General features: G+C 32.8%; 1 protein-coding gene across 5 annotated transcripts in view; it reads right to left on the bottom strand.

The window, feature by feature from the left end:
• Positions 1–12,029, bottom strand: part of LOC145295964 (uncharacterized) — a 498,857-nt gene that overhangs the window by 102,734 nt on the left and 384,094 nt on the right. For all 5 annotated transcript variants that reach the window (XM_080141875.1, XM_080141872.1, XM_080141877.1 and 2 more), the window contains exons 38-40: positions 6,058–6,399; positions 3,232–3,354; positions 1,697–1,810 (exon numbers count right to left, since the gene is read on the bottom strand). In XM_080141875.1, coding sequence (XP_079998001.1) covers positions 1,697–1,810; positions 3,232–3,354; positions 6,058–6,399 — 579 coding nt within the window. The remainder of the gene's footprint in view (positions 1–1,696; positions 1,811–3,231; positions 3,355–6,057; positions 6,400–12,029) is intronic.

Here is a 12,029-nt window from a genome sequence, read left to right as displayed (position 1 = left end):
TATATATATATATATATATATATATATATATATATAAAATAACAACAGATTTCTGACCCGAAGAGATCTTAGTTATTAATAATTCCAGGTTGAAACATTGTCATGCCAGTGTAGTGAAGTTTGTACATGTCTGCACGAATAAGTATTACTCCTAAGTGCATACACAGACATAACTTGTCTTCATAAATAGGTTGTCAACTTCGGAATTAACATGTACCACGTGAGTGTCTACTTTAAATTCATCAAAGATCACATTAACTCTTTTCAAGGTTTAAGCGTTTACATATAAACAAGAAATTGAAAATGACTTGCCTACCTGAAAGAGGAAAAAATAGAAAAAAGAAGTTTCGTGTTTCAAAATATTTTTACATAAGAATTGATACTTTGGATTATTTGGATTAGTCGATCCATTATTCCAATCTTGGTTGTGTTTCCCCCCTCCCCCCCACCAACTTCCGGTTGACACGTAGCTGAACGGATATGGATGCTTATTGGCAATAAGTTCTGCTCAACAGTTATCTGGAGGTTGAAGGTTTTGCCTTCTACTTTTTGTTTTATTACTGAGTCACAAATTATTAAGGCTAAAAGCCAGTCGATGATATGGGAAGTTAATGAACGGGTGGACTACTAATAGATCCCCACTCCGGGCGTGGCGGGGCACTCGAGAATATTGATTAAAGAAAGTGTTCATTGCACAGTAAAGCCACCACAATAGGATTGGAAACAATGGGTGACTGGCTAGAATTTTTTTCTTCAAGATGGCGGTTCAACAAATATTTGTTTACATTATACTTGAAGACGGCCATGTACAAAGAATATTATAAGAGGACTGATGATAACTGAGAGTAACATAATAATTAATTAATATTTCTACTCGATCATGAATGATGGAACGAGAACACTCTACCCTCATGGATTAAATAATGGGTTCATTTGCTAATCCCAAAACTCTCATCCATTCTTTCAACATGATCTTACCGTCCAGATTTCATCTTCTTCTGAGGTCATTAGATCTAAACCTGCCTTTAAGACATACATTACACAATCACCGTATCATTCTCATATAATTTCTCTCCATGCAACACATGTCCTCAACTCTCACTGGCCTGGTTACACCCCATGCGTCATCACACTGTATACATATGCCTAATAAATGTTTCCCTTGTTCAACAGTGGTAGCGCTCTGTTGATTAGCAATGGCAGTTCTCTGAACTTACTCCATCCACTCCTAACTCTTGCAATCACACTAGTAATTGCTCCAACCTGTGCTGCAATCACCAAACTAATAATTCTAAACAACTGCAAGTGTATTAATGTAATTTTTACCAATAGCAACTGATTCCTTACTGTTGTCACAGGCAAGGTCAATGTTGCTGTAAAAACAAAACAACTAATCGAGGTAAGATTTATTCTGCATAGATTCCCGAGTTTAGCATAAAGCTTTCAAAGTTCGAATAGAAAGAAGGTCGGAAGTTACATCGACTGAAAAATTGTGAAAATAACGGCCAAGAGGAGAACAGTAGTCTGGATAATCCAAATGATACAAAGTCTTTTAAATTTGATTTTATCAATAAGTTTAAATCGATCTTTCTTTTTTTCTCTCAAATGTATCATTTTGCTATTGATGGGTTCATAAAAAAGGGGGGAAATGAAAACAAAAACGAAAAAAAAAACCGAAAAACAAACAATAACATACCTGTACAATTTTGTTCATCGCTTCCGTCTCTACAGTTTTTGATGCCATTACACTGTTGGTCTTTCAAAATACACTGTCCATTTGAACAATTGAATTCATCACTGTTACAACCGTCTGAAACAAATTTTTAAAAAAATGAAGAAAATATGTGAAACACGCCAAACGAATAAAGTTGAGCCCATTTCTTACACTAATGGTAACGTTTAAATGCCCTATCTTAACGTTATTTCAACTTTACGAAATAGACGTGATATCAGTCACAGTGTTAACTAATTTTTGTATATTAATTTTGAAAAAGGACATCTTATTAATTAACTATATTTTTGCCATTTCTTAATTCAATAATTGTTTTGATTTTAATGTAACTAAGTTGCATGTAAATTTTGAAAAGAGACTTCTTATTAATTAACTATTTTCGTGTTTTTTAATCCAATGATTGTTTTAATGTTAATGTAACTAATTTGCATATTCTTTTCGAAAAAGGACATCTTATTAATTAACTATGCTTTGTTGTTGTTTTTTTTTTATTATTAATTCAATGATTGTTTTAATGTTCGTGTAACTAATAGATTCTTTAGTTTCTTAAGACAAACTATTAATAGATGAATACTTTGCTAACAAAGCCTATTTATCGTCTTGGCTGCCGGTACATATATACTATCCGAGTAACACATAAAATGCTTTTTCGCATCTACGTGTTTAGGGAATTCGCTTGCATCCCCTAACCACACATTGCCTATCCTTATAGAATTAGAATATTCAGTATTCTTAGCACATTTCATCATTATTTTTCTGGAGTGCTGTGCCATTCTGTAGTTGTCATCAAAAAAATAGCAGCATAAATCCAAAGTAAAAGCGATTGCTGAGTCCATAACCTCTGGAGTGGTGTAGAGCCATTCTTGTAATTGTAAAATGTAGTTGTCTCAAGCAAAAGTATATGACAGAATAAATACAACCAGAGAAGCTTTTTCAGTCAAAGAATTAATCCAGTCACGATCAGCGGAATATAGTAGTCTCCTCATGGCAAGATGGAAAGCTATTACTGAAGAATTCAAAGAGATTTAGTATTTTTTACAAAACGATTCTAGTAGTTAATTGGTTGGTTCTTATTACCCATGATTATAAATAAAATCATCCGAATCTTTGTAGTCATACCCTGTTTAGTTTACAAATATATATATATATTGCAACAATTTTAGCTATTTTGTATCGTGTTATTAATTATTCCTTTGCCTGAAATTGAAATCACAACCTTTAAATAGCATTAACTGTAGAATAACTCTTAAATAACTCTTAACAAATAACTGTAGTAACCCAGATTATTGTCCTTGCACCTTCTTTTTTTATAATTGAGAATAGTTATTATATCTCACTAGCATGCTAGAGATTTTTTATTGGTGCTGTGATCAGGATAACTTATTTTACATGGCTTATTGCAGTTTACTATTTTATTTGTCAAATAAATTTAAGTTGATTGATTGATGAAATATGCTTCAAGATAAAATTTACAAATAAATGTGGAATGATTGCTATACCTTTTCGATGTGTGTAACAATGCACCTCATCACTGTTATCAGGGCAATGTTGGATTCTATCACAGCGATATATTGCGTTAATGCAATCACCATTGTTGCACTGGAATTCTGTTGGCCGACAAACTGTCAAAAAAGATGCCATGAATTAAGAATTAAACAAAAAAAAATCGTGGTGTAACAAATAAAGTGCTTGGTAAAATTCAGTTCTAAATTACACTATTCTGAAGGTTAAAGGTTCAGTTCTCAGTGTCATCGATACTCAAAATACAATTGCAATTTACTTAGGCCTTCTACTCCGTCATGGCTGACGTAATGAAAGCGTGTTACTCTTGTAGATTAAATAAAGGGTTCTGTTCAAAAAATCCGTGCAGATTCTTGAATTTGACAGAAAGATTCACAAGTTCAACTGATACACTTGAAGAAGGTCGGAGGTTAGATCCATCGAAAGCTTGTGAAAATAGCACTCAAGATGAGACCAATAGTCCAAATAATCCAAATAGTATATAAAAAAAAAATATAAAAAAATGACAAGACACAACTAAAAATAACGAAACTAAAAACAAACAAACAATAAAAATGAAGAATTACTGCCATGATTTTTATTCTCAAAGAATTATAGATCAGCAGAAAGACTGTCCTTCCAGAGATTACCTTTGCTGGAAGGAGTAAATGGGAGGCGGGTAATATACTGACATAAATATTTGATACTATATATAATTTGTGTATTAAGAAAAGCAGCATTTTAAAAAAGCTTATATTTTTTATTATCTTCGATAAGCAGCAGTTTTGTGAAAGAAAAAAATCATCTAAATATTAATTTACTTGTCCGACATCCGGTGTCAAAAAAATAAAAACAATCATAATCGCAAACATTAATTAATGACAAACGAATTACCTCCATTTGTAGTCACCCTGTATCAGTTTAAAATCATTAAAACCATTTCCTTTCCAAAAATTTTCAAAGCAAAATAAAAAAATTTTTTTAAAAACATGGCTGTCTGATTACGGTTTCAAATTGGCTTTTTTATAATTGAAAAAAAAAGTAATGTTGGGAGGATACTGTAAGTTTTCTTTTGATTTTTTTTTAATTCAAAAAATTATTTGTAAGTGAATTGACATTTGTTTCTTTATAATTTATATTAAAAATTATTCAGAAAAACAAATGTGTTGTCTGTTGAATTTTCATTGAAAAAAAAATTTTTTTAATTAATTCTTTTTAGCTTAAACAGGTTAAAACGAATTTACTAAAGAAAATTGTTTTAAATTCGTCGCTATTTGTTTTATTTTATTTTTTATTCATTTTATTTATATTTTAAAAATTTTCAACTACTGCGGAATTTCCACGGGTTCTGCTAGTTTAAATTACTCTGTTATCTATTGGGACCCTACCCCAGTAACTAGAGATTATGTTAACTAGTACGAATTTTCGGGAGTGTTACATTAAGTACATGTCAGGATAATCTGGCAGCAAACGGAAATACACCCAGTGCATCTAGTGTGACTGAGGCGAGTTGGGTCAAAGGTTACCTACTTAGATAAAACAAACTAGAAGCAGATGTCAATGATATTACATCAGAACATGTTCGGGATGGAACAGAGTTTTGAGGCAGATCAAGTCGTGGAAACAAACTGACCAAACATGCCAAACAATGTAGTAATCTAAGTGAATAATTCCTCAAGATTCACTATTTTTTAGTAAAAAGATTAAGTAAGAAGGAGTTCATTTTAACCTATCTTTCCCAAATAATCATTTTTCGTTTCTCTCCTCGTGAATGATCTTTCTCTCTTCAATAAAACCTTGGAAACCGCCAACAAGTTTCCATTGTTTCCATACATGAATTTTATTCAGCTGAGTTAAACAGCCAATCAACGGCCACTAGACGATGTAACTATACAGATCAACGGCCACACATGGAAAAGCATCTATCAAAACATGAAGACCATCGACCGTGTCCGTATGTAAAAAAAAAAAACTTTCATTGTTCGATTTCTTTTTTAGTAGCAGTAGTGTAGACATTTTTAGAAAAACATTGCTCGTAAGAGTATTTTTATTTAGGAAACTGTAACAATGTGTCTGTTAAAATAAGTAAAAGTCATTTTAATCTGAGCTTTCGACTATCAAAATTTTCTTAGCCTTGATAAATAGTGACTACTGACCTTGATAAATAATGACAATTGGCCTTGATAAATTATAACTATTGGCCTTGATAAATGATGACTATTGGTTTCGATAAATGATGACTCTTGGTTTTGATAAATAATGACTATTGACCTTGACAAATGATGAATATTGACCTTGACAAATGATGACTATTGGTTTTGATAAATAATGACTATTGACCTTGACAAATGATGAATATTGGTTTTGATAAATGATGACTATTGGTTTTAATAAACGATGACTATTGGTTTGGATAAATGATGACTATTGGTTTTGATAAATGATGACTACTGACCTTGACAAATGATGACTCTTGGTTTTGATAAATAATGACTATTGACCTTGACAAATAATGAATATTGGTTTTGATAAATAATGACTATTGGTTTTGATAAATGATGACTATTGGTTTAGATAAATGATGACTATTGACCTTGACAAATGATGACTATTGGTTTTGATAAATGATGACTATTGACCTTGACAAATGATGACTATTCGTTTGGATAAATGATGACTATTGGTTTTGATAAATGATGACTATTGACCTTGACAAATGATGACTATTGGTTTTGATAAATGATGACTATTGGTTTTAATAAACGATGACTACTGACTCGTTAGTAAAAGTAATAAAATAATAGCATACAAAGTAAAATCAATACCTGTACAATTTTCATTCATAACTTTGACGCTGTCTACGGCAATGAAAGAATGCTCATTAGGATTTTCATAGTAACCCTCAAACATTATACGGGTTGTCGACTTCGGCATTGAAACTGTGGCCAGATTCCAGAACTGGTGTTCTTCACTTAGGCTCTTTTTCCAAACTTCAAAGTAAGATGAAGAATCTCGTGTCTTGGCTTTCACAGCCAGAAAAGTTCTCCTAGTGCTGCTGGCATTCGTCATGTATTTGAATGATATGCAGGGGATTTCTGCGACTTCCGGAGAAAGAAGTTTTGCTGGAGAAGAGCTTGTGGCATACACCGAGGCTAACATATACGCATCTGCAAAAGAAAGATAAGTTTATAAATCAATAGTATATATATATATATATATATATATTATTTATTTATACGAATATTATTAGCTACGTATGTGCATATATGTTTCTGAGGCAACACCTTTAGAAAAGCAGCAACTTCATGCCAGATTTTATTTTTACAAAAATCTCACCTGAAAATGCTGTTTCTCTAAAGGAGTTGCATCAGAAATATATATGCACATATGTAGCTAATAATCTTTGTATAATTAAATACGCTATAATTATGTCATTTAAAATTTTTTGATAAACACAAAGTTTCTGTGGATTTATGACAGCAACGATACAATCATTATAGATAGATATACTAGCCAGGTAACCCGACATTGCCCGAGATTGAATGATGATCAACGAACATTTCACACTTCCATATTTTTATTGTCATCGAAATCGATAAAATCGCCCATTTTTCAATCAAATCTATTGATTGCCTGCTCTAATTAGGGATCCATTGCTATGCAGATGCAGGAAGCTTTGCATGCTTCTCACAGTGACTAAGTTCACAATATATTGTAGTCTACATTGCACTGTAGAGAACCTACTGTTGATTTTATAAAATTATTTTTATATATAACAGTTTGCATTAAACTTTAAAATGCAGAAGTAAAGTATCATGACTCATTTGTGCTCTAAACAGAAACAATTATTTCGAATGCGGCTTTGTCATATCAAAGAACCTACTGTTGATTTTATGTTTATGGGATTACTGGTTGTGCGATTATAATGGCTTGAATTTAAGTTTAATATGCAAAAGTCAAGCATCATTGTGAAATTGTACTTTAAATAGTAACATTCATTTCTAATACGCCCCTGTCATATCAAAGAACCTACTATTGATTTTATATGTCGAGCCTTTCAGCTTATGCAATAATAAACCTTCTCAAATACACTTGTGATGTTAGGTTGTGTAAGGTGTTAACTTTGGTTAAAATCGCCTGTTCCTTCTTTTATCAGATTATTTCAATTATCGATTATCAATACTTATCAAAAACATTCTGACACAAAACCTATTTAAAACCCTGCCAGACACATGAAGTACCTTCGTATGAAATTTTATAAAAATCGACCCAGTCGTTTTCGAGTCCATAGGAAACGAACTCACAGACATGCAGATAAAGTTACTTTTATATAATAGTAGAAATATAATATTAAATGAAAGCTGAGGAATAGAAGTTATATATAACAGAACAATAAGGGACAGTAAAAAAGGAAAATTAAGACAAAAGCCTCTTTATGTCATGGCATTTCGAAGCTAATGCTTCTCATTAGAAGAGGAGAAGGGCCAGAATTATACAAAATGCAAATATAGAAAAACTGACGTAATAACATTTAAATATGAAAAGAGAATGAAGGAATAGCATAATATGGTACAAATTAATTAAAAGTAAGTACAACATATAAAGATAAATCGGAAAGGTAGTATATATGTAGGTAATAGTAAAAAAAAATATAGGCCACTATGAAATAATGTGGACCATTAAAGAAGAGCCAATAATAAAAGAAGAAAGGAAAAAATAGGGAAGATAGATGAGAAGGTGAAGAAAATAGGAAAGATAGAAACAGCACACAGGGGAGATAATACGAGGTGCCTTCAATAAGTTTATGGGTGTTTTTTTTGATAGTGCACACATGACTCTCTATCCCCCTTCGAAATAATCTCCTCCGGCTGCAATGCACTTGTTGTACCGTTCTAACAACTTCTGGAAAGTCCCATAGGAGTCCTCTTGTGTGAGCATATCAATGACCTTCGTCACAACCTCTTTCATCTCTTCACTTGTCTCATAACTTCTAAGGTTGTCCTTGAGCTTAGGGAATAACTAAAAGTCACAGGGAGCAAGGTTTTGATGACAAAGGAACAGTCTTGATGCCCATCTTGGTCAAATAGTCTGTGACAAAGATGGAGTTGTGGCATGGTGTATTCATGCAAATCTTCCGCATCTTCAGTTCCTTGTAAATAATTGTGTGTACGGTTCCTACACTGACATCAAACTGTGCACTTGTTGTCTATTGACACACGACGGTCCTTATCCTTGAAATTCGTTATTTGGCCAATCAACTCTGGTGTTCTGACTTCCTTACACCGCCTACATCTTTCACCATCCCTCACAGACTCCCTGCTTTCATTGAATCTCTTATGCCATTCAAAAACTGATGCCCGATTCATGTACGATGGTCCGAAAGCAGTCTGAAACATTTCGTATGTTTCTGTGGCATTTTTTCAAGTTTAAAACAGAAGCATAGCGTTCTTCTAAAGTGTTCTCACGTCCAAATTGCATTTTTTGAAATTCACCAGCTGTGACAATCAGACTTTAGTAGGGTGTATTCCAATTCCTGCTGCAACTGTTCATTTGATCCTGAAATCATAAAAATTAGTCTACAAAAAGTCTGGAAAAGTCTCGATTGAAGCTTATTGAAGATACCTTATATATATATATATATATATATATATATATATATATATATATATATATACGAGAATCTAAGAAACCAAATATTAATAAAAATCAATTTCAATAACATAATATAGCCATCTATTTTGATGTTAATTCATATTTCAGAAGTGATAGTTAAATATTTCAGAATAGATGGTTAAATATTTCAGAATAGTTGGTTAAATTTGTTTTTAAAAATGACATAGAATTTATTCATATAGTTAATAATATGTGATTCACTGGAGGTAAAAAATCATCTCTATAAATAATTTAATATCTTTAACATTAATCATCCATGACGATGGATCTGGACGAATCTGAAAGTACTTGGGTAAAAAGCGACCATGGCAGCCAATTCAAATTTTGGCTACAGCGCCATTGCTAAGCATCTTGCTACCCAACACTCTTTTCCCTGCTCCTAAATTCGAAAACTTGTAACGACTGTACTTGAACATACTAGTAACAAGCATAAACTCTATATACTAGAAGCATTATTATTTACAGCTAAGAAACCAAATATTACCAACATAAATTTCAATAACAGCGATACCATGGTTAATTTGGAGACATCCCATATAGGCATTGTCTACGGAATTATAACTTATCCAGTCAACTAAGCATTTATGCAATGTTTTAGACTGTCTAATTTGCCTGAATTTGGCATTTAATATTTTTTGAATTCCCTTTGTTCCTGTGGCAATTGTCTGGTGGTCCTGGAGTAAAGGTTTAGCAAATGGAGCAAAAAGGTGGCTTCGTGACTGGGTTTGGATCTCAAGACTGGCTGAAATTGTTATCCCCTACACTGATGATTGCGTAAACATAAAACACTGGTGTCTGTAGGTATAAAGAATAATTATTATCTATCTATCTATCTATCTATCTATCTAAGTGAGAATGTATATACTCAACGAATTTTTGATCTATAGACTTGAAATTTGGTATATACGCGATTTAGACATTTTGAAAATGTTTTTAATTCGTTTTCACCCAAAAAGAAGAACTGCTAAAGGGTAAAAATTGAAAAATTGGTACCTGGGGGGTGGGGGGGTCGTCGGATTTTTATCTCTTTGTTAACTGTTTCACGAATGTGTGAATGTGCATGTGTGACCGGAAAACATGACAGCTTCTTTAAGTTAAGAATAAGTAGGTTTAGAAAACACTTTTTATAGACCGTATCAAGCTGGCTTAATGGTTATCGTCTTCAGGTTTTGGTCGCAGCTCGAGTATTTTTTTTACTTACAAGAAGTGAGCTGTTTAAAAAAAACATAATACTCACATGCAAATGTCTCAGTTTCTTTCCGTTTTTTTTTTCTTTCATTTTCTTTTAAAGGAATTTAACGTTACGATTAATACCTTCAGTATTTCTGTTTATAATAAATTAGAATTCTGCATAAATCAAAATATGTTATTAAGTGTATTTTACAACCGGGCAACGCCGGGCGGCCTACTAGTATATCTATAAAAGTGAGAATATGCGTGTGAGGACAATTCTCAACCTATATACTCAACAAATTTTCGATTTACAGACTTGAAATTTGGTATATAGAGTATTCAGACATGTGGAAAACTTTTTAATCGGTCTTAATAGTATATATATCGGTTTTAATAGTGTGTGTGTGTATATATATATATATATATATATATATATATATATATATATATATATATGAGTATTTAATCACATAAATTAATATACAAAAGTATAATTTTATGCGTAAACTTTAAGTATTTAGTTCAACAGTGCTCAATACATAGGTAGAGCTAGGTAGTAAGTTATATATATTTTTATAACTTACTACTATATATATATATATATATATATATATAATAACTCTATTGTTGTGGTTTCTTAGATATCAATCCAATAAAACTCGGGTGTTTATAAAATAACAAGTAAAAGTACATTTTTTTTTCATCATTTTGTCTTATCTTAATGCTCTATTTATAACATTGAGCAACAATCTGTTACAAAAAAAACAAACTTTTCCTTTCATTTCTTGTCTGTCAATATATAAAGCTAGCGGGGTGCGTGGCTTTGCCTGGGTGTTTGAAAAAAAAAAGTGTTAGTAGACAGGGAGGTTTGAACCCGAACATGTGACGTGAAGGCGGAAAAGAAAGTGAAAGAAAATGTGACATGTTACCGCTACACCAAGACAGAAGCGGAAGTGTAGAGAGTTGAAATTTAGCAATGTCAACCATACGGCAGAAAGCTGAAAGCTAAACTGGCCTACAGCCAGTTTAGCCTGCAGCTTTCTACCATATTTGCTTCACCACGATGTTGAGGGAAACCAGCTTCCCCCCCCCACCAAAAGGGAGGGCTCTGGCAGTGTCTTAATGAATAGCAATTGTCTGATATGAAGTGTATTCCCTACAGTGCTAATGACCTTCAAGACGTGCCGGCCACAAAGGCCAATTAATCGCTCTGTTTCGACTCGGTTTTCACTTTATTTAAACGAAAAAGACAAACAAACACTGGAAATCAGTTTTTTATTTTTTCAAAACTCGTTCAAACTAAATGTAGAGATGACTTCCGTTCGCAAATCATAGAAATTATAATCTAGGGTGTATATAAAAAATTCTCCAAAATAGTAAACACCCCCTCCCCGAGAACCCCAGTGAAAAAAGCCTTTGCTGGACATACAAAAACGTGCACACCCATTTTGCTTTTTTATATATATAGACTAGCCTGGGTGCCCTGCATTGCCTGGGTGTTTGGTGGTATGTGTTGAGCAAAAAAAAAAAAAGAAAAAAAAAGTGATAATAGGCAGGCAGGCTCGAACCCATACCATGAAGGAGGAAAAGAACGCACTCATTGCCAAACCGGAAATGACAAATGTTTAAATTAAGGCTAGTTAATCGAAAAGAGGGGAATGACTTTCGAAAATATCGGCGAAAAAGCGACCCCTCCCTGTAGAAAAGTGCCCAGTTGAGGGTGAAGGAATTAATGTTTTTAACCAATTTATTGATATTGGTCGCCTGAAGGTTCAAAACAATACTGATCTCGTGAAAATCCGTCGCCTTTGTTGAAAGTTTTTGCAAGACATACAAACATACATACATACATACATTTAAACAGACAAGTGAGATTTATATTATAGACTAGCGGGGGTGCTCAATGTTGCCCGGGTGTTTGGAGTTGTGTGTGCTGGGGGGGGGTAGATCA

The sequence above is a fragment of the Euprymna scolopes genome, chromosome 16 (assembly GCF_053919585.1).
Source record: "Euprymna scolopes isolate OS-2025 chromosome 16, ASM5391958v1, whole genome shotgun sequence".
NCBI classification, from domain to species: Eukaryota; Metazoa; Mollusca; class Cephalopoda; order Sepiida; family Sepiolidae; genus Euprymna; species Euprymna scolopes.
Note: the sequence above shows the minus strand (reverse complement) of the source record. Positions and strands in the feature narration are given on the sequence as shown.